Source organism: Mobula hypostoma, chromosome X1 (genome assembly GCF_963921235.1).
Source record: "Mobula hypostoma chromosome X1, sMobHyp1.1, whole genome shotgun sequence".
In the NCBI taxonomy this organism is placed as follows: domain Eukaryota; kingdom Metazoa; phylum Chordata; class Chondrichthyes; order Myliobatiformes; family Myliobatidae; genus Mobula; species Mobula hypostoma.
The window spans coordinates 37,512,631-37,540,558 of record NC_086128.1 but is presented as its reverse complement, the minus strand read 5'-3'; the positions used below and the strand labels follow the sequence as shown (position 1 = coordinate 37,540,558).

At 40.6% G+C, this 27,928-nt stretch overlaps 1 protein-coding gene across 1 annotated transcript in view; it reads right to left on the bottom strand.

Moving 5' to 3' along the window:
• The window catches only part of rnd2 (Rho family GTPase 2), a 72,206-nt gene that overhangs the window by 6,533 nt on the left and 37,745 nt on the right, over window positions 1-27,928 (bottom strand). Inside the window, exons 3-4 of the mRNA XM_063038004.1 lie at window positions 16,998-17,107; window positions 331-465 (exon numbers count right to left, since the gene is read on the bottom strand). Coding sequence (XP_062894074.1) covers window positions 331-465; window positions 16,998-17,107 — 245 coding nt within the window. The remainder of the gene's footprint in view (window positions 1-330; window positions 466-16,997; window positions 17,108-27,928) is intronic.

Sequence of the window (27,928 nt, the reverse complement as noted above, 5' to 3'; positions counted from 1 at the left end):
TTTATGCATAATATTTTCTATACAAAACTGACTTTTAAGGTCATATATACTCATCAAAGTTCAGTCACTTCAAGTGCATAAACAGAATTAATCTAGTGTGGAACAGCAGTTTTATGCTGCCACCTCTCAGCTCCAGACAAAAGGGATCAATGCTATCTGTGTGGACTTCCCACATTCTCCCTATGATGCAAGCAACAAAAAAATTTAAAGGGAGATGGGCACGTGCAAGGGAAATGAGGGGAGAACGGGATAGATCGGATTGTTCCGTTGAGAGCCAGCATGGAACCAATGGGCCAAATAGCCACCTTTTGTATCATAATACGTACATACCTGTTCATGTGTAACTGGAATAAGCCTCTGCTTCGAGAGTTCCCTCAGGACGTTCAGATCTGTCCTCATGTCGATCTTACACCCAACCACCAACACTTTGGCACTGGGACAGAACTCTTGTGTCTCACCTTGCCACTGAAAGGAAAAAAACAAAATATGAAGAGATTATTTGAGCGGGCAATGAAATAACAAATCTCCAAATTGTTCACAAACTGCAAAAACAGTTACAATGGTCCAATGATGATTTAATGATTTTTAATCTTTTTTAAAAATGATTGTTTTGAGAGAATGTCCTGGGAAGAAGCCACATATCCAAGGTCAAGTCTCAATGTCCCAATCCTCCTGATTTAGACCATGAGGCATAATTACTAATTGGAAAAATAAATTCTATAATTTAAATCAGCAACTATCTATCTGTTGCTTGTGTTTACATGCAGTCTCAAGACTAGATGAGGGTATCTCACTGTCTGGTTCAGTTAGCATGAACTGTTTTCAACTTTCTCAAAATTTATTTGTATGCTTCTGGTCAGACTTGAATGGATTACAGACACCAGGCCAATTAACCCATTAAATTTGAGAAATAAAGACACAAGAGACTGCGGATGTTGAAATATATAGCAACAAACAATCTGTTGGAGGACTCAGAGGTTCAAGCAGCATTTGCAGGAAGGAAGGAACTGTCAACATTGTAGCTCGAACCTCTGAGCTCCTCCAGCAGATTGATTGTTCCTTAAAGGAAATGAAATTCCTTCTAAAGTGATTATTTATTTAAAATTATAGAGCAATAAAGTCCTGAAAGATTACAGCTAAAGGTATTTTATTCAAGACATTAAACTCAACTGAAAGTCCCATATGGTAGGCTGGTCTGGAAGGCTAGGTCCTGTGGAACCCCAAAGAGCTCGTTAGGTGGATACAAAATTGGAATAGAGGTAGGAAACAGGGCGTGGTAGCTGAAGTTTGTTTCTTAGAATGGAGTTTGGTGACTAGTGGTGCAGGGATTGTGTTAGGACATTGTTATTCATTATTTATATAAATGATCTGGATGAAAAGGTACAAGGCTTGGTCAGTAAACGTGCAGGTGACACAAAATTAGGAGGGGTGGTTGATAGTGAAGGAGGTATCATAGATTACAGGGAGATCTTGATCAGTTCGGGAAGTGAACCAAGGAGTGGTAAATGGATTTCAATACACACAAGTGAGAGGGGATGCATTTTAGAAAGTCAAACCAGAGAAGGATTTATACTATAAAGGGAGTGTAATAAAATAGAGGGTCCAAAAAGTACAAGTGCATAGTTTGTTGAAAGCAGCATTGCAGATAGACATGATGGTAAAAAAAAAATGGTATTTAACATGCTGGCTTTCATCAGTCAGAGCACTTGAATATTAGAGTTGGGACATTATCTTGCATTAGCGAGACTGCACTTGGAGTACTGTGTATAGTTTTGGTCACCCTATTATAGAATAGATGTGGTTAAACTGAGAAGAGTACAGAAAAGATTTACAAATATTTTGCAAGACTAGAGAACCTGTGTTACAAGAAGCAGGCAACAGGCTAGGTCATTATTCCTTGGGATGTAGGAGAATGAGGGGCAACCTTATAGAAGTGTTTAAAATTATGAGAGACATCAATATGGTGGATGATAACAGTCCTTTTTTCCCCAGGGCAAGGTTGAGAAGAGAAAGATTTAAAAGGGGCTTGGAGGGCAACTCTTTCCTCACAGAGGCTGGTGAGTAAATGGAATGAGCTGCCAGAGCAAGTGGTAGAGGCAGGTACAATTATATCATTTAAGAAACCTTGCACAGGTACATGGAGAGGTAGGGCTTGGGGGAATATGGGCCAAACACAAAACATTGAGACTAGGGCACTATGGAGAGCATGGACTTGTTGAACTGAAAGGCCTGTGCCCATGTTGTATTGCTCTTCAACTATGAATGCATGTTGCTTCATATCATACCACACAATGATAAAACAGACTCTCTGTAGAAGAGGGCAAAGGCAAACATCAAACAGAATACAAGGCAGGGATTTTAATTTTTTGCCCGCTCACTATTTGTTTGAGGGCAACGTTGCCTTAGCTGGATTGAGATTTGCAGATTGGTGAGGCATCGAAGGTGAGGTCTCTGGCACACAGCAAAGTGGAAAGTGGAGGGTTGGTGCAGGCTACATACAAGGGAGAGAAACTTGGAATGCAGAAGCCACAGGAGTTGGTAGGTCAGGAAAGAAGGAAAATTTGCTTCCCATTCAATTCTTACTGATTGTTGCACTGAACTTGTTAACATGATTGAGATCCAATTTTTATATTTAAAATGACAGCCCCATTACTTTCTAATATGTGCTCTTTACCCAGAAGAGCAGAACAACAACAGTTAGACCACACTTCAGTATTGTGTTTGGGTCTGGTCACCTCATTATAGAAAGAATGTGGAAGCTTTAGAGGGTACAGAGGAGATTTACCAGGATATGCCCTCTGATAGAGGAAGTGTCTTATGAGGATAGGTTGAGTGAGCTGGGGCTTTTCACTTTAGAGTGAAGGAGGAGAGGCTATTTATTTATATTTGCACGACAGTTATGATTCTATAGATTTGTTGATTTTGCCCACAGGAAAATGAATCTCAGGGTTGTATACGGTGACATATATGTACTTTAATAATAAATTTACTTTGAACTTGATAGAGGTGTACAGATGAAAAAACACACAGATTGAGTAGATAGCCAGAGACCATCTCCCCAGGGCAGAAATACCTTATATAAGGGGGCATAATTTTAAGGTGATTGGAAGCAAGTTGGGGGGGGGAATATTAGAATTAAGTTCTTTACACAGAGTGGTGGGCGTGTGGAACCTCTTGTCTGGGGTGGTGGTAGAGGCAGATACATTAAGGGAACTTAAAAAACTCTTACATAGGGACATGGATGATAAAAAAAAAAGTATGCTTATGTAGGAGGTTGAAGTTAGATTAATCTTAGAGTAGGTGAAATAATCATGGGCCAAAGGCCCTGTATTATGCTGTCATGTTCTATGTTGACGGGATGGCAGGGAATCAGTGTAGGTGAGCCACATCAGCTCTTTTAATCATCTACATGTGTGTTCCCAGTTGATCCCCTTTTAAACGAAAGAGCTTTGTGCCTTTATAATCTAATAGTGCTATAATTATATTTCCTACAAAGCATGTGTTCAGAAAGTAGAATTAATGCAAAGCAGGAGAGCATTCCTTCTATTATGAAAAGAATTCCATCCTCACTCTGATAAGTTAATAAGGGACATCTTTGTTGCTTTATCAGTTACAAGATAATGTTATTTAACATAATTTGCTTTGGTTTTGCATTCCCAAAGGATGAAAGAAAGTCCACTCGCTCACTAGACACGAACATGTCCTGACCATGTTCTGCAGCTCTCCTTTCTCATACCACTAAATGCAGATTGCATGGTGTGGCTCCGAAGGACTCAGTGACCTGCAAATGATCCAACCCTCAGAATTCCTGCAGTTGGTTATCATATGTGTTGACAGTTTAGGAAGTTAGATAAGGATTAGACCTTCTGTGACCCCCATAGAGAGGGGCATTTGAGTCAGGAATCTGCCAATGATGGGTCAAGGATCGCGCAGAGCAGGGCTGATTTATTTTTACTCCCAAAAACCTTGGGCTTCAGACACATTCCCAGAGGCTGTCACTTCACCGAACCATTGTTGAACCTGATGCTTATCGGACACTATCTCAACCCATTTTCCCGTACGCAGGTGAACAGAAGATTAAGGGCACCCACCTTGCACTGACTACAAGTTCCGTTTGCACAGTTCCAACCACTTCCATTTGACAAGAACAGAGCTGCTGTCTTGCGTTCAAAAACCATAAGTGAAATAGTGAGAACCTAAATATCCCCCTGGTAATTAAAACTGAGGCTCAATGGAAATTGCCAAACATTAAGTCGACCAATCAGCAACAGGCTCGTACTTACTGAGTTTCATTCAACGTGCAGCATGTCCGTCAAATACTTCTACTACAGTCCATTACTATTCCCAGCTGAGTTGGCAAGAAATATGAAGTAGAGTGGGAGAAGAAAGATGAAATAAAAGGTTGAAACCAATGTCACCAAACACTTATTAACTCTTGCCAATCGCTTTGCTATGGTGACTTAAATGGAAAGAACAGATGGCAAGGAGGAGCATTCAGGATGTAACTGGGAACCTTGAGTTCACATGTCAGGCATTCACTGAGGCCTGCTTCATTCTTGACTTCTGAAGAATCTTTGGGTCGCAAAAGCATCAGGATCTAACACTGCCCCACTGCATATCCACAGTTTTTCTGTTTTTATACCAAAGTCTTAAAACCTCCTGTACTTACTCAATTCTTTGCATCTCAGTCCTAAATATCTGACCCCTTATCCTGAGATTATAACTTTTAATCCTTTCCAGCTGTGGGGTAGAGTCTCTCAGTATCCATTTTAGAACTTAAATCCTTCTCAATCTTTACATAAAATGAGATTAGCATTTTCTATTTCTATACTCATATTAGCAAATTATGCTCAAGCCGATCCAACAATAAAGTATTAATCTCTGGGAATCTGTTTGAAATGCAAGGTATTTGGGAGTAAAGGGAAATGAAGGGTATGGAGAAGAGGTCAGACGCAGAGTGATAAATCAACCCCACTATATGCGATCCTTGCATCCCATTATTGAATCCCTGGCCTTTTCAATGGTATGCAAAGGCTGGCTGGGTGCGGACTACCTTTGTGGAATGGATTTGTGACACAACACTAAATAAGCTTATAAAATATATCATCTGGAGCCAGTGGTTTCCTTTGCGTCTGGGACAATAAGGCCACCCATTCCTAAACCACCAAAGCCGTTTTGATTAAAACGGCTTCCACATTCAAACATCAGAGTCAGAAAGTTCTGCCTTTTGTGTTCAAAAAGTGCAATTTATACCAACACAGTGCGACAGATTACTTGTTTCTACAACTGCAGTCAAGCTGTTACCAAGATCATTAATTTACAGCTTTCATACAGTGGTTACCATCCTACATGATTAAAACACATAATTTGATTTATTCCATCAACACTGTGTTATGTTATCTGCTGGTTTTAAGAAAATGATGTTAAAGCTTCAGACCTCCAGTGAAGGCTTGTGACAGGCCAGAGTTCTATGCATTCTCTGATATTGTCTGGAAATCCATTGATGTCAGCCATATAATCTGCGGAGAGGATTGCTCTGAGGTGTACTCTGAAGTAGCAAATTGCAAAGAGCAAAAATCCTTTGCATAAAGAACTCTCTTTTCATCTCAGTCCTAAAAAAGTTTTCTGTTCATCTCGGGACTACGACCCCGGTCCTTGTATCTCAGCACTCTCCCAGTCATTCCCTTTCAAGGTTTTAACTGTGAAATTTCATGTACATTAAGTATCTTGACCACTTTGCACAGGTAAATTTCTTGTGCTAAAGTTGGCTACAGGTTTCTTGGGACTGGTCACCTTCTTGTTTTCCACATGAAGCCATTATTTAGATACAAAATTACATCATTAGTTTACTTGACCACCGAGGGCATCAGACAGCCAGGCATCCATGCATTACCAGCAAGGCTGGTAGGGGAGGTTGGAGGACAAGAGGAATTCTGAGTAATATAGGGTACTGAAGCTAATTTGCAGATTATTGCTCATACTTTCTTACAACAAAGAAGGGGCCATTCTGCCCATGAAATCTATGCTAGCTCTCCATCAGTCCCATAGGTTATTTCCCTGAAACTTATTTTCTATAATATACCCCTTCCCAATTCTCCTATTACACAGTTACACCAGGGGCAACTTACAGTGACCATTTAAACCATTAGCATGTCTTCAGAATGGAGAAGGAAAGAGGAGCACCTAAAGGAAATGCATATAGTCACAGAAATGTAAACTCCATAACGACGGTGCCAGAACTGAGGACTGAATCTGGAGGTCTGAGGCCGCAGTCCTAACTACTGCACTACTGTTACCTTGGTCTTGAATGAGATTTAAAACCTCTCTCATTTGTTGAACGAGCCTCTACCTAAACATTCACTTTGAGCCTTCTAGTGGCTGGCCATTGTTTTAGCACTGAGGAACCTGGGTAAAAAGACAACTTAAAGGGATCAAAAGACAAAAGGCGTGATAAATCAGGAAGCAATCTTTAGCTGACACACTCCTGGAGTTTCAAATAGTGCAAAAAAATAAGGAACTCCAAAGTGATGGGAGTCGAGTAACAACCGAGTTGGAACAGGAGATTGTGTGTGTCAAAATGAGCTTGAGAAACAGCCTGCAGCACATTTGAAATTTTAGAGAATCCAGCCAGAATGGTTAAGAGGGCTGTTCATAACTGCACTGAAAAACCAGGTCAAATGTTAATGTCTAGTCTACACTTCAGTTTTGATGCTGACTGATGTCAGATGAGACAAGGCTCATTTACTTTCAACCAGAAGGTTGAACGCAAGTGATTTAGGGATCAGAGAAAAAGGATGTGGAGAACAGATCCAAGTATTGTCTACGTTTATCACACGGGGAAGCTGAGCAGCCGCCTCATTACAGAAAAACAGAGCTCAGGCTAAATCCAGAAAGCACCGCCAGCTGTTAACAGAGATTAACACTGAGGGAAAGGTGATTCATGATTACCAACAGCGAGTAGGGGAAATCAATGCCCACCATCCTCCACTCCACATCGGCCTGCTGCTCATTTTTCATCTGTCTCCCTTTTGCCTTGACACCAAATCTAATGTTGAGATTAGATTCTAATCTTACCACTTCTCAGGAGATCCAACAAACCACCTCAGCCATGGGAAAAGCAACTTACTGGCTATGCACTAAAATAAACTGCTGGTGGATACTAAGCTTCACTCACAGTTGCCCAAGCACCAATTCAAACCCATGTTTGCATATTGCTTTAACTGAGCCTTATGGGGCCTTGTATACAAGAGGTACGGCTGGATTTGGAATGAACGACTTCATTATGCTTCCAGTGCTAAGTTTTGGCACAAATTAAGGCAGGTGTCAAGGATTCTTGTGGATTTCTGGGGAACGACCACCCCAAAGGGCTGAAGCCAGTGAATGTCCTGTAAGTGAAAGTGAAGTAAAGGAGTTTGTTTAACTTCACAAGGGAAAAGAAAAACAAAACAACTCAAAGACCTACAGAAAGTGTTCATTTTACAAAGCTGGGCAGTACATATGATTTTAGATATCTGTAATGAAGGCTGGAAGATGTGCTTCAGCAAGACCTTGTTCTCATTGCTTCACCGTGAGGTTGAGGACTTGTCAACCATGCCACTGAAAGGTCTCTATCTGGTACTTCAACCATGGACAAAGTTTTGTAGGCAGGACTATTCTAGAGTATCCTGTGTGCTAACTTTACAATGCTCATAAATCAAGCCCTTTCTGAGCAAGCCTGCTATGAGAGATGCCCTGTGCTTATTGGAATGTAGTAAAATTATTAAATAGTTTTCCAATGTGCTTGCCCTTTTTATACAAGGAGCACTGAACTTACCTGCAGCTAATGTAACTTGATCATTTCTTTCCTACCCTGACATCATTTCTTCATGTCAGCAGTCTTCCCGTTAGTGCAAGTCGTCCAGACTCACAACAACTTGCATTTACAAGTGTATTTTACAGGGAAGCATCATAAAGTTCTTCACAAGGGTATCAGCAAACAAAAGTTTGATGGTGACCCAGATTTGAGCAATAATGACAGGCAACCAAAAGCTTAGTCAGAGGTTGAGGTTTTAAGGGGTGGTATAAGGAACAGAACAAGATAGTAGGACAAGAGGCTAAAGGTAGGAATTGCAGAACATGGGAACTGAAAGCATGATCGCTGATTATGAAACAACTAATATCGGGAATGCTCAAAATACTGCAGTTGGAAGTGTAGGAATCTTAGAGGGTTGGGGATTTGAAGGAGGTTACAAAGACCAGAGAATAAAGCAAACACAAGAGATTCTGCAAATGTTGGAAATCCAGAGCAACACACACAAATGCTAAAGGAACTCAGCAGGTCAGGCAGCATCTTTGGAGATGAATAAACAGTTAACGTTTCATGCATCAGGAGAGTAAACCTACTGAAGAATTTAAAAATAATGAGAATTTAGAATTTCAACATCAAGTCCTCCTGCTCTAAAGAAAGTAAAGGGGTGATTGTTGGACAGGGCATGATGTAAATTATGAGAGGGTAAGGCTTTTAATGACAATGTTTATAAAGGAAAACTGGAGACTCAGCAGGATGTCATTGGAATAACCTAATCTGAAGGCAGTTAAGGGGTTCAGAAGACAATGAAGAATGAGGCAGGAGTGGGAAAGGGCCAATAGGCAAGGAGGGTGACACGAGGTACTTTCGGTGAAAGTTAGTCCCTTCTCAGTGCATGAACAATACCCTTGCATTAGCCAACCAACATTTACCCTTGCATTAGCCACCAACATTTAAAGGTTATGGTGAGAAGGCGGGGGAGTGGGACTAAACGGGAGAATGGATCAGCTCATGATAAAATGGCACAGCAGACTCGATGGGCCGAATGGCCGACTTCTGCTCCTTTGTCTTATGATTTTATGGTCTTATTGAACAGGTTTAGCACACTTGTAGGCACAGTTATCATTCTTGGACTGAAATATAAAAATATGGGACAGGAATTTCCTGGGGATTGGCTTCACTATTGGAAGCACACTTGAGGAGAACTTTCCAGATCGATGTCATGTGTTTTGACATAGTGATGGTATAGTTCAGGAATCTTAAGTGGCGTGTTGCTGAAAGTCTAGAGGACCTGTTGACCAAAGGAATGACTATAGAAGCAACTGATATTTGGTAATACTCAAGTAAACTAATGGCAACTTCACCAGGAATCATTCCCACCAGTCAAGACGACCTGCATCTCCAAACAACATCTACACACGGTGGGAGGAGGCACCCAATTCCATTTCCAGCAAAACTAAAGCAAAAATGTTGTAACTCAATCAAGGTACAGCAATGCCCTTCCCAACCTGGGAAATTCAAGTTCACAATATTGGTTCCCTTTTTTTCTTAAAAAGGAACACACAACCACTTAGAAATCACACAAGTGATAACAGACCCCATTTGGCATGTCCCACATAACTGCAACGACCTGAGCATCACAATATTCATACTCCTCACTATATATACATCAAAGTAATGGGATTTTGTGGCAAGAAACAGAACCCTGTGGTGAATTAATGGAGATACCAAAAGGTGAAGGGCAAAGGATGGATTTAAATACTCCACTATTAACCAGTAGGTCTGGATCAATACAAGACCAACATTTCCTAGTTTTCAAACAGTGGAAGTGAAACAGCAATTTGCACAAACCCATATGGTAAAGAACTTGCATTACACCAGTGACAATGCAATGCATTCAGTACATCCCAAGTTCATACAGAAAGCCATTTTCTCTTTAAGTGATGGCCAGGAGGCAGGTTCTTCATGGTTTGCTCCTCTTTACTCCCTTCAAATCTGTCTTAGTCACACTGTAGCCCAGTGCATCACAGGAAAAGCCCTCTCCACCATTGAACATGTCTACAAAGAACACTGCCATGGGAAAGCAACATCCATTATCAAGGACCATCACCATCCTGACCATGCTCTATCAGCAGATGAGCCTTAAGTTCTACACTACCAGTTATTACCTTTCAACCATCAGCCTTCTGAACCAACGTGGAAAACTGCACTTACCTCAACGCTAAAAAGGTTCCACAACCTACTTTCAAGGCCTTACTTTGAGCAGCACCCAGTTGGACATTGGAAACCTGAGAAGACGTAGCTCACTCAGGTTTGCGGATCAAGTAGAAAATGCAGCGCATCGCAGCAGTTTGGAGCATTGAGCAGCGGCAAATCGGAGGTTGGAATCTCGAGGAGACGTAGCTCATTCAGGTTCACCGATTGAGCAGAGAAGGAGTGTTTTGTGACAGTTTGGAGCTCTGAGCAGTGGCCAATCAGCGACTGGAAACCCGAGAAAATGTGGCTCACTCAGGTTCACCGATTGAGTAGAAAAGGCGCATCTAGCGTCAGTTTGGAGCTTTGAGCAGCGGCAAATTGGAGAGCAGAAGCCTAAGATGTAGCTCACTCAGGTTTGCCGATTGAGCAGAAAATGCAGCGTTTTGCGACAGGCTGGAGCTTTGAGCAGCAGCAAATTGGAATCCAAAGGATACGCATCTCACTCAGGTTCACTGATCGAGTAGAAAAGGTGCATCTGGGGTCAGTTTGGATTTTTGAGCAGTGGAAAAACAGAGAGCAGAAGCCTGAGAATACAAAGCTCACTTGGTTCACCGATTGAGTAACAAAGGCAGTGTTTTGCGGCAGTTTGGAGCTTTCAGCAGCGGCAAATCAGAGAGTGGAATTCAAAGGAGATGTAGCCCACTCAGGTCCATCAATTGAGTAGAAAAAGGCAGCGTTTTACAACAGTTTGAAGCTTTGCGCAGCGGCAAATCAGAGAGTGGAATCCAAAGGATATGCATCTCACTCAGGTCCACCAATTGAGTAGAAAAAGGCAGCGTTTTGCGACAGTTTGAAGCTTTGAGCAGCGGCAAATCAGAGAGTGGAATCCAAAGGAGATGCAGCCCACTCAGGTTCACCAACTGAGTAGAAAAGGTGCGCCTTGCAAGGGTTTGATGCTTTGAGCAGCGGCAAATCAGAGATTGAAAGCCTGAGGTTTGCTGATTGAGTCGAACAGGCAGTGACTTGCAGTATTTTCTAGCTTTGAGCAGCGGCTGATCGGCTATCAGAAGCCTGAGAAGACATAGCCCACTCAGGTTCGTGGATTGAGTAGAAAAGACACACCTAGCATCAGTTCAGAGCCTTGAGCAATGGCAAATTGTAGATTGGACACCTGAGAAGATGTAGCTCACTCAGGTTCGCTGATTGAGTAGAACAGGCAGTGACTTGCGGCAGTTTCTAGCTTTGAGCAGTGGAAAATCAGTGATCAGAAGCCTGTGAAGACATAGTTCACTCAGGTTTACCGATTGAGTAGAAAAGGCGCATCTCGTGTCAAGTTTAGTGCTTTGAGCAGCGGAAAACCAGAGAGCAGAACCTTTGAGAAGACATAGCTCACTCAGGTTCAAGGACTGAGCAGAAAAGGCAGCATTTTGCGTCAGTTTGGAGCCTTAAGCAGCAGCAAATCAGAGACTGGAAGCCTGAGAAGATGTAGCTCACACAGGTTTACCGATTGAGTCGAAAAAGTGCAACTTGCGTCAGTTTGGAGCTTTAAGCAGCGGCAAATCAGAGATTGGAAGCCTGAGAAAATATAGCCCACTCAGGATTGCTGATTGAATAGTACAGGCAGTAACTTGTGGCAGTTTCTAGCTTTGAGGAGCAGCCAATCAGTGTTCAGGATTTATGGGAAAAAGCAAATTAAAATAAGGCAGGGCAGAGCGGCCATCATTGGAGTGGTCAGAGTTAGAGTGGAGATTTTGAGGCTTTAGCTCTTCAAGGTTTCACAGAGAAGGCAAAAAAGCTGTAGGTAGGGTACCTCCCCATACACAATGCCATTAGTTTCAAAGAAAATATGCAAAATGATAGGTCTGGTCTGCAGGTTGAGATTCTAAATTGGAGAAAGGCCAATTTTGAGGACAAGCTGGTTTTAAAAGGATGTTGCCAACTCTGGAGGACCTGAGTTATAAGGAAAGATTGATTAGATTAGGACTTTATACCACAAAATGCTGGAGGAACTCAGAAGGCCAGGCAGCATCAATGGAAAAGAGTAAACATACAACGTTTGGGCTGAGACTCTTTATCAGGACTGAAGAAAAATGATAAGAGATTTCCAGCATCTGTAGGTTTTCTTGAGATTGAGAGGGGATTTGACAGAGGTATACAAAATTATGAGGGGTATAGATAGGGTAAATGCAAGCAGGCTTTTTCCAATGAGGTTGTGTGTGACTGCAACCAGAGGTCATAGGTTAAAGGTGAAAAGTGAAAAGTTTAAAAGGAACAGGAGGGGAAACTTCTTAACTCAGAAGGTCGTGAGAGTGTGAAATGAGCTGCCAACACAAGTGGTGCTTGCGAGCTCGATTTCAGTGTTTAAGAGAAGTTTGGAGAGGTGCATGGATAGCCATGATATGGAGGGCAACGGTCCCGGTGCAGGTCGATGGGAGTAGGCAGTTTAAATGGTTCAGCATGGACTAGATGGGCCGAAGATCCTATTTCTGTGCTGAACATACCTATGACTGTGACTGCACAACACATGTTCTCAGCATTATTTATTACTAATATTATTTGTTTATTTTTGTATTTGCACACTTTGCCTTCCTCTGCACATTGGTTGTTTGTCAGTCTTTGTGTGTTGTTTTTCATTGATTATTATATTTCTTTATTCTACTGTAAATGCTTGCAACAACATGAATCTCAGGGTTATATATGGTGACATATACATACTTTGATAATAAATTTACTTTGAACTTTGAATTTATTTAGATTAAATGTTATTTGCAATTTTCTGCATGTGATTTGCATGAAATGTTTTCAAAATGTAATTTTCTGCACTGTTGGAAGTAGTTTCTATTATTATCCCAACACACCTACAGTTCACTCGTTTCTAGGTCTTGCATGGTATTACAATAGATTTTCCAATGAACTAGGTAAATTTAAAGGAAGTATGAGAACTGGGGGCTTAACTATGGAAAGGGGAAAAGTGTCTTCTACTTAGAATATTAGCTCAGTTTCCCTTCCCACAGGTACAGCCTGGCCTGCTAAGAAGTTTTCTTTTTTATTAGTGAACCGGGGATCTGGCGAGCAGAAACAAGCATGGGAAGCAATATCTGCTGAGCCAGTTGGGAATTTTGAATGGTCAGATAGTGGATTATTGGAGTTTTATTTCAGGAGGTCTAGCTAGCTCAGGTCTGAGATCAGAGTTGATGTGTGAGCTGTACCCTGCCACCTACCAAAATACATTCTCCTTAAAGGCTGTGTTGTACTGTTCTAAAGCAAATGTAGTAAAAAAAAAAGCAAACATAATAATTACCTTTAAAGCAATTTTACATTTTTACTAGTTTATCAAACTTAATGAATTAGTACTCTGCTGAAATTTTTTAATAAAGATTTACCGGTAGTTAGAATTACTGCAGAAAGAAATTCATTTACAGTATGCTGGTGCTAACATCAGTGGTTCACACAAAAACTGCCAAGACTTCTTCTCTCATCCGTTTCAATAGGAGCAAACGCCCTTTCAGATTAAGGCCACCGTGATCATCAGTACAGCTGGCATTTTCAATGGAAATTCTGACTAAACACTGGCACCATTTTCAAAGGGGAGCTGAGGGAGGCGGTTTGGTTTACTTGCTGGAGAGCTGACAGATTTGATTCTGCACATGTACACTCACACAGGCACACACTATCCCCTTCTTTCCCCCACCTCACACAGCCCCAGCAATGAGTACATGACTTCCAAATGTCTCAATGATATGACTCGTCATTAGTGACAAGCAACAGCTACAGGGATTTTGGTATAATATCATCAGCATATTTTTTCAAAGTATGGCCATCTGCTTATATGCCAATTTGGACATAAATAAACTGGGTAGAGGAATGTACAATTTACAACAGATTACTTAGAAGAATAACCATGTGAGGAGCCTACTTTCACCTTAAGACAGGCTCATTTCACATTCATTTCTGGCCAACTTGGATCAATATTTTTCCCTAAAGATTTTGCTTTCCAATGCTTGTAAATTTTTGGGATAAACTTCCATTCCTTTTCTCTCTGTTCAGTCCCGACCGTACAACATAGTTAAACTCAAATTAGCAGGACTTCCTTTCCAGCTATCTAAATTAATCTGACTTCTGTGGGTTTTTTTTCCTTGAACGATTCGAAAATGTTATTATCATAGTGTCCTAACAACTCCAATTAGATAAGCTGGTTTTTAAAAAATGATGTTATTTAAACAGATCTCAATATCAATTTTATTTTAAAATCTTCACAAATGCTGTCAGTGTTGTGTCATTTATTGCAATTTTATCTCAGATTTATGCAGGTTGTAAGAGCATCAAACGGGAACATGGTATGAATTTACTACGCTATTAAAAGACCAGAATAATCTTGAGGGAAAAATGGAGCTCATAAAAAGCAGAGAGACATGCTAGACATGAGATAATGAGGCGATCTTGTAAGAAAAAACAAAATAGCATTCTCAGATGTTAGTTGTGTCAGGGAGTCCACCACAACTCAAAACTATTAATCCTAAAATACCTGTCACAAGGGAGTTATATTCACTCATGTTTTAAACATGAACAACTGATCTGAACCCTCTTTGTCTGGTGCTTTTTTGTGTAAAATGCCGTATAGCAGGAATGATTGGGCAAGAAGGATTTTCTACAGATTTAGTCAGCGAGATTAACTGGATCAATAGGCCAGAGATTCTCTTGCTTGCATTACTGATAAACAGAATTTTGGTTGATTTGGATTCCATGATTTACGACTTAAGGCAAGGTATTTCCTGGTGTACAAGCAAGATGTTCTGAAATATAAAAACAGCAACAATTTAATGATGAAATCATTCTATTGCAAAATGACAAGCTATCTAGTCACTGTTTAAAGAAAATAAGATGAAAATTGTCCTTAGCTGCACACAGTGCATGCATAATATAATACCATTCTCAATCTGAGCCCCGCTTCTTAAAAAACTGGTTCTATTGAAAACAATAGCATCAAACTGCAGAGAGGTTATTCTATGCATTAATGCTACTCAGCTGCATATTTGATGCTTGCGACTCTTGAATTTCTCACCCTTTAAAATCTATTGCCACTTCCCACATCACACATTTATTCCTTTAGAGTTCAGATGACTTTCTGCTAGACTATCCTGCTCTTCTGTAGGGATAAAATAACACGAAACTTTCAAATACTGTTCCCTCCCTGTGGGGAGCACTCACAAGTTCAGCAGTTGATTGCTGAAGAAGAGCGTAAAATAATACTTAATTGGCACTTTATTAGGTACACCTGTACATCATGGCTAACACAAGACGGCACAGTTTTAGAGTGGTGAGAGCATGGAATGGGCTGCCGGCAATGGTGGTGGAGACAAATACGATATTAAGAGACTCCTGGATAGGTACATGGAGCTTAGAAAAATAGAGGGCTATGGGTAAGCCTACGTAGTTCTAAAGTAAGGACATGTTTGGCACAGCTTTGTGGGCCAAAGGGCCTGTATTGTGCTGTAGGTTTTCTATGTTTCTATGGTAATACAAATATCTAATCAGCCAATCGTGTGGCAGCAACTCAACAACAGTGTCTGGAGCTTACAGAGAATGGTGCAAAAAAAAAACCCAGTGAGTGACAGTTCCATGGGTGAAAATACCTTGTTAATGGGGGAGCTCAAAGGAGAATGGCCAGACTGGTTCAAGTTGACAGGAAGACAATCTCATACCACACTTCACAACAGTGGTGTGCAGAGGAGCACCTCTGAACACACAACACATCAAACCTTGAAGTGGATGGGCTACAGCAGCAGAAGACCATGAACATACACTCAGTGGCCACTTTATTAGGTATAGGTAGATGTGTATAGGTCTATTAGCGACTACAGCTGTGACAAAAACAACAAAGAACCAGAAACACACAGATCAGTGCACAGCTGTAAGAAGATAAATTAACATTTAAGATCTGAACTTCTGCCAAATTGCAGCTTTTTCTGGTTTCTAGCCTTAGAGTTTTTACCCTTATTAAAGCTGTGACTGACACATTTGAATGCCAAGGAAACTAGACTCGAATCAGTGGGTATTACAAAAAGTTCATAACATGACCCTATAAAAACTTGTCACTGAGATATTATAGCTTGAAATTTGCGTTCTGAAGTGTCATTTCTCACTCCTTTTCACCGGTTATCAATTTTTATCTGTCCTCTCTTGTGAATTGCATTCAAACATTAATATTCATAAAGTCTTGTTTTATCATCTCATCTAGATGACAGCAGTTTTGAACGTGCTGCACTCTCTCAGGCCAACACAACTTTTAATTAAAGCTTAAAGTTTGGGCCTCAAAATCTGTTTGGGCTTTGAGAATTAAATTCAAGGTTACTTTGCATTTCCTTTGAACTTTATTCTTCATGGATTCCAAAATTATATTGTAAAATTTGCTCTTGCAGGTTCAAACATATACACTGTCCAACCATTCTCTCAGGAAAGAAGACACTTATGTTTTAAAATGTTGCTTAAAAGAAAAAGCTCTAATTTTTAACAGAAGACTTATGGAAATAACAATATCTGACTACATCCATTCTTTAGCATGTCTTGACAGAGGACCTGGAAGGAAAAATACAGTTTTGTGTATCTGACTTTTCACTGATCATTTGCTCCACCATGTTTATGCTTCTGTGCTAACATTAAAGAAATAATTCCTGTATCAATTCTGCAATGACTCTTCCTCTAAGCCTTGTATTTTCAATGCTTGAAATTACTTGAAAGAGATGTTCAATAACAATAATTGGTTATATTGTTTGATTAGGTATCTGGGTTCATTAATTCAACGTTGTTGGGGCACATCTTCCTCAGAGTAAAATCCAGATTAAAATGAGCACAGCCAGAAGTTTCACCCAGTTGTGCAAATCAATGTTGCTAGAATACATATGGAAGGAGATTTCTGCCTTCCTGCCGTGCTGATACTTTTCCTTTAACTTCCCTTAAAATGCAAGTGCAACTCAACTGGTCTTCTTCCTTCTAATAACCAGAGGCAGACACCAACCTTCTTTAAAACACTGTCTAGAGTCTCTGGACGACTGATGTCAAAACAGATTAGCACTGCATCCGAGTCAGGATAGGCCAGCGGGCGAACATTGTCATAATATGCTGATCCTGGAGGGGACAGAAGGAAAAGAGCAAAGATGTCAGAATGGGATGTGGAAGGAGAGTTATTTTATGCAGGCCCTGCCAAGACTAAGCAATATATAGCTTCATAATAAAACAAATGCACTAAACAGAAATTTTCCACAGCAGGATATTGACATCAGCAAAACAGAAAATTGCTGAGCCTATCATTTGTCAGAAAGCTTTATGCCTGGGTGAGTCCACCTGTAAGAGAGCAAGTGAATGGTACATCAGATTACTCTTGAAAAGGCTGGTTAATGGTTGCAAATTGCTCATAATGAGGAATGTTTGAAAAATGAAAATGAAATAAAATCCACTTTATCAAATCATTTATGTTGCAGTTGTACAAGTCGTTGGTGAGGCCACACTTGGGTACAGTTACGGTCACCCTATTTTAGGAAAGATTAGTTAAACTGGAAAGAGTCACGAGGATGTTGCCAGGACTCGAGGGCTTCAGTTGTAGCGAGGGGTCAGCTAGGTTAGTTCTTTATTCAATGGGCTGTAAGAGAATGAGGGGCTTAGAACGGTTTATTAAATCATGAGGGACATCGATAAGGTGGATGGTAGCAGTCTTCTCCCCAGGACAGGGGAGTCCAAAACTAGGGTGCATAGGTTTAGGATGAGAGGGGGAAGATTTAAGGAGGAGCTGAGGGGCACCTTTTTCACACAGTGGCTGTGAGTATATGGAGCAAGCTACCAGAAGTAGCTGAGACAAGTACAATGGTATCATTGAAGAAGCACTTGAATACGTACATGCAGGGTTGGGGTGTAGAGGGATATGGGCTGAACACAGGAAATTGGGACTAGATGGGTGGGCATCTTCATCAGGAAGGACTCGTTGGACTGAAGGACCGCTATTCCTACTCTATTGCACAATGACTATTAGTTTCCATCCATTCAACACAACAGCTCCAGTTAATTAAGGTATGCTAATGAGGGCATGTTAATATTCTGCTCATAGGATCATCACTGTGGATTCAGAAGCACATGAAATCCACTGTGAAGCAAACCAAGCAAATTAAGTACAAGTCCAATTTTGGGAAGAGATTATGGAAGGGAGAGGGCGGCTCAGATTGTTGAAGGTATGTGGCGCAGGAGAGACAACCAGGGAGTGGAATAGATCAGACCCTGCGCAAAGCTGGACAGTGATCCAAAAATCCAAGATACGATCTTGGAGAATGCCTTTTACGCCCACAAGATGTTACTGCTCATATCCAGCCTTCTTCATTTTCTGGCATGTCAGAAGCAGGGAGGACCTGGAAAGACACGTCAATCTTTTCTTTACAGTTGAGCTTTCATTCAAATTGAATATTTTGTGTGGGAAACCATGACTCTACATAATGAACTTCAGAAGAAGCAAAATTAAACATGGTGACCACAGCCAAGACATTTTAATTATTGTTTCTGTAAACAGTAATATTTTGGAGCTTAGGAAAACAGAGTCAAATTCATATGAACAGTGCCCATCACCACATACATGCCAAGGGAAGTTAAAATCTGTCAACTGCAATCTCCAGCCAAAAGAGATTAAAGATGACACTTTCTGAGTTTACCAACCACATTAGCAGGCATTTGGTAAACATTAAGGGAGTCCTTTGTTGACTTGGCATCTAATAGGGAAAACAAATGTTTGTCCATCAGTGAAGCACAACATTGATCATGTCTAGGCTGTTTTGTACACTCGAAAAACTCGACCAGCCGCATGCCAGTGAGTTGCCCATCCAGCAGCAACAAGACTTCTCCATCAGGAGTGCATGGGATGACACAATTTCTGTGTGGAATACTCCTTTTGGAGCACTACAGGGAAACCTGGGACACATCACTCTGCAAAGTGTCATCACTGGGAGTTCCCAGGATACCAGTGGTCTTGGCAGCACTAAACTGGATGGGGATGGCTGCCAGGCAAGTGGAATGCTTAGTCACATCTTTGACCACTGCCTGCATTAAATCCAACTGTGCACCCCATCCTCACACACTCTCTCCAACCAGTCTGATGCCCACAACTCTGAAATCTGTAATGTCCCAAACCGGCTTCCCTCCTAAACTGTGCTGATCCCCTGGCCTTCAATCCCAACTCCCACTAACCTTCACATCTGGAGTATTCCCAGCGCAATATTTCAGCAAGAATACTATAAGGCCACAATGAATTTGCTCCCCGTCAGCCCCCTTGCCCGTCCCACCACAAACCAAGCACTGGTCGAGTACGATCAGTGGTGATGGGAGAAGCCAGCTGCAACTGGATGCTTAGTGCTCCAGATTCCAGCATCTGCAATCTCTTGTTTTCCATTCAAATGTAAGAATGCACATCAAGGTGCGCCAGAGAGGCCTCAGCTGCAACCAAACTTTGAGGTGGTCTTTGCAATACTGCATCTAGACCTTCCTCGTACAGTGCTTTGTGTAATTCACACTGATTCACGTAAAGTTTAGACAAGATGCAGTAACTAATTATCTATTTACATTTTAGCCGGCCAGCTGCTTGTTAACAAAGCTTCTCCATTTCTTTTTTTCAAGAGCCAATTTTATTTCACTACCATTTCACTTTTAGATTTTGGCCGTTATAAATGATTACTGAAGGTTGGCAAACTACAAACGCATGATCAATCCAAGTGTCCAAAGATTTTCATGCCAGCCATCACACTCCAAACTTTACTGTGTAAAACAGCACATCTCAGTGAGCATGCTTGAACTTGTACAAAAATTGCAAACTAAAGCCAGGCATTCATGAGAGACTTTTTTTCTGACCCTGAGGCATCTGGTCTGTCCCTCCAGGGGAGAATAGAAGAACATTAAGAAGTCGGAGCAGATGTAGGCCATTCAAGCCCTTCATGTGTCTCCAGCCATTCATGGTTGAGCTGCCCCAGGCCTCAATTCTTCTTCCCCATGGCTCTCTTATCCCCTGATCTTTCAAAGCTTTATTTGGTTCCTCTTTAAATAAAGCCCCATTGATCTAGTCTTCATAGTCCCCCAGGGTACAGAATTCCAGAGATTCACCACCCTCACAAAAGGAAAAATAAAACCATTCAGAAAAATTCGCCTATAATACTTTTTTTTAAAAAATAACTTGCCTACCTGAAATACATAGGCAATGGCCTCCAAAGTTTTAACTGGATTTTAATTTAAAAAATGCAACCAAAATGAACTCCAAGTCAGCAATGCCACATCAGATCTATTGGTAATTGGCTACTCTATGATTGCTCTGACAGAGGCTAGTTTTCTCTTATTTTGGATAAACTGAAGCAATCACTGTGGAACATAATATTATCGATTAAAGAGAGCAAAGACCTGCCACAAAATATTGATCTAGTTTGAATTATTTTATTGTTCTGAAGGTGAAAAAGACCTTCATTCCTTTAAAGAAAGGGATGTTGGTATAGGTGTATTAAGCTAATGTATATGTTAAATTGTCAGTGAGTGGTAGAACCTTGGAGAGTTTATAGGAATGTGGGGAACAATGAAATTGGATAGGGTGGGGTTAATGTAAATGTGTGGCTGATGGTTGGCACAGATTTGGTGTGCTGCAGAACCTGTTTCCATGACTCCACCTATGGCTCTTTAGTAAAGCCTAGAAGAAAAGCCATTTAGATGTCAGCATTTTCCATTCATCTTTAGAGTCTAGTTTTGTGGTCAGAGCCCTCATTATTCCTTGGTATCCTCTAGTTCATATAATTCATAAATTGGCATTCAGTGGAATTAGATACAAATAGACTAAGGAAGGGGAGATGAATGTACTGCAAGGTTAACAGCCTATCAAACTGCTTAGAATGCTACCACTGATGCAAAGCTAACTCCAAACCGATGCAAAGAAGCTGAAGCTGATATTGAAAAGATGAAGACAATGTTATCAGAGCTAACACGACGCCTTGGTGAACTAAGAATTACATTCTATCTCTGCTATTAATACCAGTGAATTAAAATAATTTTGCAATTTCAAGTTACAGATAACCAAAAACATCTAGTTTTCTAGCAAATTCATGAAATTAGAAAGGATATTCTCTCCCCCCACCCTCCGCCAATATACTACCCTAGACAATGAAGAAAACTTTAATTGAAACCATTAAGTGAAGCATTTACTTTGGAAGTGAAAAACAAGGCTGCATTATTCTTCATCAAGGTCATTTTTGACAATCTCCAGGGAAGACTGCAGCAAAAAAAAAGGCCAGTTTCAGATAACTTGCTATTTACACAGAATTACTGGATATTGGAAATCTTCTCAAAACAAATCTATTATGGATTTAACTCTGACAGCAACTATGCTGAGTAAACTGACATACGAGTGATTCTGGTACAAATATACATCGTATTTTATGAGATTCATTCAATAGAAGATGAGGGTTGGGCAACTAAATAGACAGCACTGGAGAGAAATAAATCCATTTTGACATGTGTTGTCTATCTTTAGGTAACTTAAGATATAATTGTCTGAGTTGTCTGTCCAGCTAGATTGCAAAGACTAAGGAGATTTTAGATGTCGTCACACAACCTGAAAATGTAATGGATGGTGAATCGCTGAATTTAGGGAAATTACTTGAACAGCTCCATTGCAGGAGGGCTAGAGAACACTTAATAAGAGCTGAAAATACTAGTAACAGTTGGCAGAACAAGCTAGACCCATGGAGATGGAAACAGAGTCAATGTTTCAGGTTGACGACTTTACAACCGAACTGCTTTTGGACCTTAGTATATAGATGGTCTTCCTCCAGTATATCTGGTAAATCTGATAGAATCAAACAACTTGCACAGTGCAGTTAAGGCATAATTGATTTTTTTTAAAACGCACTTTGACTCCTGGGGAATGATTTTTGCCTTTACTACTTAAGTCTTAAGCATTACTACCCAAGTCTTAAGCAAGTCTTTGAACTCTAGAGACTGTTGTGCGTGAAAATCCCAAAAGATCAGCAGTTTCTGAGATACTCAAACCACCCCATCTGGTACCAACAATTATTCAACTGTCAAAGTCATTTAGATCACATTTCTTCTCCATTCTGATGTTTGGTCTAAGCAACCAAACTTCTTGACCATGTCTGCATGCTTTTATGCATTGAATTACTGCAACATGATTGGCTGATTAGATATTGGCATTAACGAGATGTACAAATGTACCTAATAAAGTGGCCACTGAGTGTGTTTTCTACAGTGTCATCAGGATGGAGACCAAAGTCTATTTCTCAAGTCGTAGATGAAACCACTAGAAACTAGGGCTATGCCATCCTAAGTCAAGCAAACCCATTGCAATACCTAATAGTAGTATCTGAAACTGATCATGTTAAAGATGAAGGGTATAACAAAATCCTAAATGTGAGACAGGTACAGAAGTAAGTGCAATGCCAGAACACAGAGCAGGCCAGTACAATCAGAGTGACATCATATATCATTCACTTATTTAATTTCACTACAGCTAAAATCTGTATTGTACATAGCAGGGCACTGGGCAACCAGCCAGAATTTCAGGTGCAGGGGGTGAGGGGAATAGGAAAATGATTAATTTCACAGCAGCTGCTAAACTATGCATACTGGATACACAAATGTTATAGTTCAAATCTACATTTCAGAGGAACGGTTCCTCTAAAAAGTCAATCATTTGCTTTGCAAGACAAAGATAACATCAGAATAATTTATGACTGCATCAAAGATCAAAGTTGTCTTTGTTTTAAAATAAATTTTAGAACTTCATACAGGATACCCAAGTCAGATAAACACTACATATACCGCATTAGCTATTTGTAGTGGTTTTACTGGAATGAGATCTTGCAACCATGCCATAAAACTTAAAAACTCATGCATTCTGAGATATAAATAAAATGGCAGCTAAAGGAAATTTTGCTTGAAGATACATGTATGAATGGGACAATTAACTCCGAAACCAAGACAGTGGCAGGTAAAATAATTTTGCAGGTGAATATATTTCCATTGACTGTTGGCAAACTTAAAAAACTTCAACTTCGAACTAATTTCAAATAACCCCTTAAATACTCAGTTCTGTAGCAGTAAGCATGCAGCAAGAGCTAAAGTTAATTGGCTTAGTAAAATAATTCAGAATGAATGCTTGCATTTAATGCACTTTAAAAAATATATTAGAAATCTCCACTACATACAGTAATGTTGTCCAGCATTTAAGATTTCTTTAATGAGCAACTTCAGTATTTACAGAAGAATGCAAAGCCTTAAGGTGTTGTTATGTGCACATTTATTACTAAAAAAATGAGAGCTGTTAACAGAACTTTAGTAAACAATTGCAACAGCTACCAAGTACAAACAAAATGGCAAAAATGATGGCTGTCAGTGCTAACCCTGTATGAAATTCCATTTTGAACTAGAACTGTGAAAGTCACTGTTAAAGGACAGGATTAAGAAAATGAAGCAAACACCAAAATAATGTGGTCCTGTAGAGTCATATTAGTGAATAAATAAATACACAATGCTGTAAATATAAAATTTGAGATTTTAATACATTACGAGTTAAAATATTCAGAATATGCTAATCAAGAAAGATGCTAATACTAGCCATATTGCAGGATCTGCCTCAGGGCTTTTACTTTATTCTTAATCTTTTTACAGAAGAAATCATCACTGAATAACACTCATTCATAGTCACTGGCCAGAAAGAAATAAAGAAACAATGACTGGCATTTCAGTAGCACTCCTCATAACCTCAGCAAAACTGAAAGTAGTTCACAACCAGCAAAATGCATGCATAGACAGCAATATTACCATATTAATCTCTCTTTGGTGGGGTTGACTTGGAGATGAATATTGGTTAGCATACTAGGGACACATTTCAAAATGGCACCTTGTTACTTCTAAATCTATCTGAGTCAAGGATTCAGTTAAGTGTGATCCAAAGCAAATCCAAAACATCAATGATAGGGCAGAACTCTTTCTGTATATGCTACTCTCAGTTTATCTAATGTGCACTAGTGGCTGCACTGGGACAGAAGCCCACAATCCTCTGGATGAATGGCAACATAAAATACTCATCCAGGTAACTTTGCAAATGTGAAGAGAGAGTTCTACCTGCCACACAACTTTTAGGTGACTATTTCCCCCTGAATTTCTCTCTAACTGTTTTCTTTGTATCTTGCTCTGCCGACCAGAAATTAAACTCTGGCTGACCTCATAATCTATTTGCACAATTCTTCACAGTGAGTACCTGAGAGGTGGTCTCAAAGGAACAGACCAGGTTATCAGTTAAACATCGGCAAGCTACTGATTACCTGCAGTACCTCAGCAAGTCAACTTGTGTTTCCTGAAAGGTTCACATACAAACACTGGCTTATGGGGGAGCTGCTTGAAGTTCACCTTTATTTGCTCTCTCCGCAACGTCAACCATCCTGCATGGCAATGCTGGAGGTCCTGGGAAGGGATGATTGGAATGTTAATAGTCTTTATTCTCCAGTTGTCAGCACTTAAGAGGGAAATTTCTCACTCATTGTACAATGAATTTATAGTCTTTACCCTGGCTACAGAAAAAGTCAGTCAACATCAGGTAGACCTTTCCTTGTGGCATTTATTATTGTCCAAGAAATAAAATTAAGTGTTAAAACTGGAAAGCTAACAGATGGAAGAAATACTGCACACTCCAGCAAAACACTTGAGGGTTGGCAGATCTATTGCTGATGTTTTGTGTACTTTCTGTTTCTCTGGTTTGTTGAATGGTTCCAATTGTACTTACTTTGATCCATAAATGGGTGAAGACAAGAATTTTTTATTGATGGCTTACAACTACATATAGGATTGGTAAGTTAAAAACCAATACTGTCAAATACACAATATGGTAACACATTCAAGTTCAAGTTTACTTGTCATTCAACCATACATGGATACCCATGAATATAGCCAAACGAAACAGAGTTACTCCGGGACCAAGGTGTAACACGCAGCACCAACGGTCCTAAACAAAACAAGGCACATACAGGATAGCAGTAAGATTCTCCCTCACCCCTGTCCTTAACCCTAACCTGACCCCCAATTCCCCATGCTGTCCCCAAACCATCCTGATAAATGTAAACAAACAACTAAGTCTGAGCCAAGACATCTGCTTAATATGTAATCCAAGTCCCTGAGTCCATGAATGTTACAGCAGCCTGCAGTCGAACTCAATACAGCTTGTCTTCTGCCGAGTGAACACAGGGGGCAGCACTGACTCCAGCATGGATGCTGCGCCACACCACCTCCAGTACTCCAGTGGAGCACCTGACTCCGACACCTCCCTCTGCAGCTTGAGGCCTAGTCCTGACTATGACCAAGGCCACCCAGCTCCCCTGCCCCTGCCCAAGAAACCAATTTTTTTTTTGCATAGAATACAATCCTATTGATTTCAACTGAAAAGAACTTTCAAAACTCAGTACAATGTGCAGCCATTACCATATTGTATATTTACAAATAAGGATAATTTTTTCCCTTATCTTTCACCAGAGGCTGACTTTGTACGTGGGAAAAGATAAACAAATATCATGGCAAACAGCCTATAATACAAAATATATGTAAAGTAAGATTTAAGAACTTCAATTGCACAGAATATTAATTCCATTAATATTAAATTTCCACACATTTAGATGTGTTTGATTAGACATTGAACATGGGCAAATCTATGGTAAACAGAGTCCAATATGAAAAAAATGTGAGGTTATGGACTTTGGAAAAGGGAACGTATATTAGAATTGTTGAAAACAGGGATATTTAGAGGATTAAGGGATTTGTGTATCCATGGACACAAATCACTAAGAGCTAGTGCACTGGTACATAAAGTAATCAAAAAGACTAATGGAATGTCGCCCTTTATCTCAAGGGGTTTGGAATATAAAACCAATGAAACATACTCAGATACCTTTGAAGTAGCACGGTTGGTTTGGACCTGGGACTTTGAATTGTATGCCTTGACACTGGAAAAAGATATACCACAAAATAATTCACACACAAAGGAGCTGGAAGAACTCAGCTCAGGCAGCACCTATGGAGAGAAATGATCAGTCAATGTTTCGGGTCGAGACTAGATTTGAGTTGGGGTGCACAGTAGCACAGTGATTAGTGTAATGCTATTACAGTGCCAGCAACTGGGTTCACTTCTGCCGTTGTCTGTAAGGAGCTTGTACGTTCTGCTCATGACTGCATGGGTTTCCTCCGTATGTCCAGTTTCCTCCCACATTCCAGACGTAGGGGTTAGTAGGTTAATTGGTTACATGGGTATAATTGGGCAGTGTGGGCTCATTGGACCGGAAGACCTATAGGTGCAGAATTAGTCTACTTGGCCTTTCGAGTCTGCTCTGCCATTCAATCATACCTCATTTTTTACCCCTATCAACCCCATTTTCCTGCCTTCTCCCCATGCCCTTTGATGCCCTCCTAATTAAGGACCTATTAAGCTCCACTTTAAATATACCCAATGACTTATGAATTCCACAGATTCACCACCCTCTGGTAAAGAAATTCCTCCTTCATCTCTGTTCTAAATGGACATCTTTTTATTCTGAGGCTGCGCCCTCTGATCATAGACTCTCCCAATATTGGAAACATCCTTCCCACATCCACTCTATCCAAGCTAAGGATCTCCTTTGGTCTGGGTCGACTATGGATATTGCGCCCTAGCTGTTTACATTATATGCACGCCAGTATGCAAGCCAAAAGCAGTATGATATGGAGAGCAAACTGTGGCCCATGCAGCAGGCTCCCCCTCTCCACATAGCTGATGAATCCAAAGGAACGGCAGAGACCGATACAGTTTGGCACCAGCAGCATTGGAGGAGTTGCCAGTCAGCATTGAACTCAACAAGCACCTTACGCACTTCTGCTCCGGATTTTTCCTCAGGGTTTACTCCCGGAGCTTGCCCCATGAGTGGGTACAGCCACAAGGTACCAGAGGTCTGAGATCAGGGTTTTTCTTCTCTTAGACGAGCCCCATCTGCCTGAAGCAACTGGTTTTAAGGAGCCAGTAACCCGCCTTTGTCCCTTCTCTTGTTAGTAGAAATGGTTCCACCAGGCTTAGTAGCTAAGCCACACGTGAAATTGCCAGCAGCTCCAGAGGTTGTCAGAGGCTGTCTGAGACACACACCATTGGGAGCCACTACCTTCCCCAGCTATGGCAACCTTAAGGAACCACTCTATTTAGACCTTGGGATATATTTGATAGAAGACTATGTGTGTTCTTTAATGTTATGGCTGTTAATATTTGTACACATTCACCCATAATTCATGTTATTAGGGTCTTATGGAGTCAGATATCGATTTCTATGCCTCCGATAACCTCTTTGTACTTGAACTTGCATTGATGGTATTTACCTTAATTGCTACAATTTCCTGGGTAAAAAATAATGGATAAATAAGGTAAGGCAATGGTAAGATTGGCATCTGTCCTGAAGGGACGTTCTGTGCCCACCGGTCTTCTCCACATCCACTCTATCCTTTCAACCATGCTGTACTTTAAAATAAAAATAGTCCAGATGAAGCACCACTTGGCACCCCAGTGAGTGCTTTGCTTGGGATCTGCCATTTGTAATGCTCAGTATTGCCGGAGCATACAGCATCAGGAGGGAAGTCCTGCCCTCTGTGTGCTGTGCTTGTACAAAACAGTGTAAAAAAAAGCAAGCGGGGCCATGATAGAATCTGGGGCGGGGGAGGGGGGTCAGGCTGAGATACGAGGGAGAGTAAATCAGGCAGGTGGAATTGCCAGTGGATTTGTTAAGGTGATGGATATGAATTGTCCTGTGACAGATCATCAGTTTTCCTACATGCATGTTAATATTTCTGGAGCCAAGTACTTCTTTAAGGGGAACCTGTAAGAAGCAGAAACAGGAACCCTAGTGCAATACAACACCA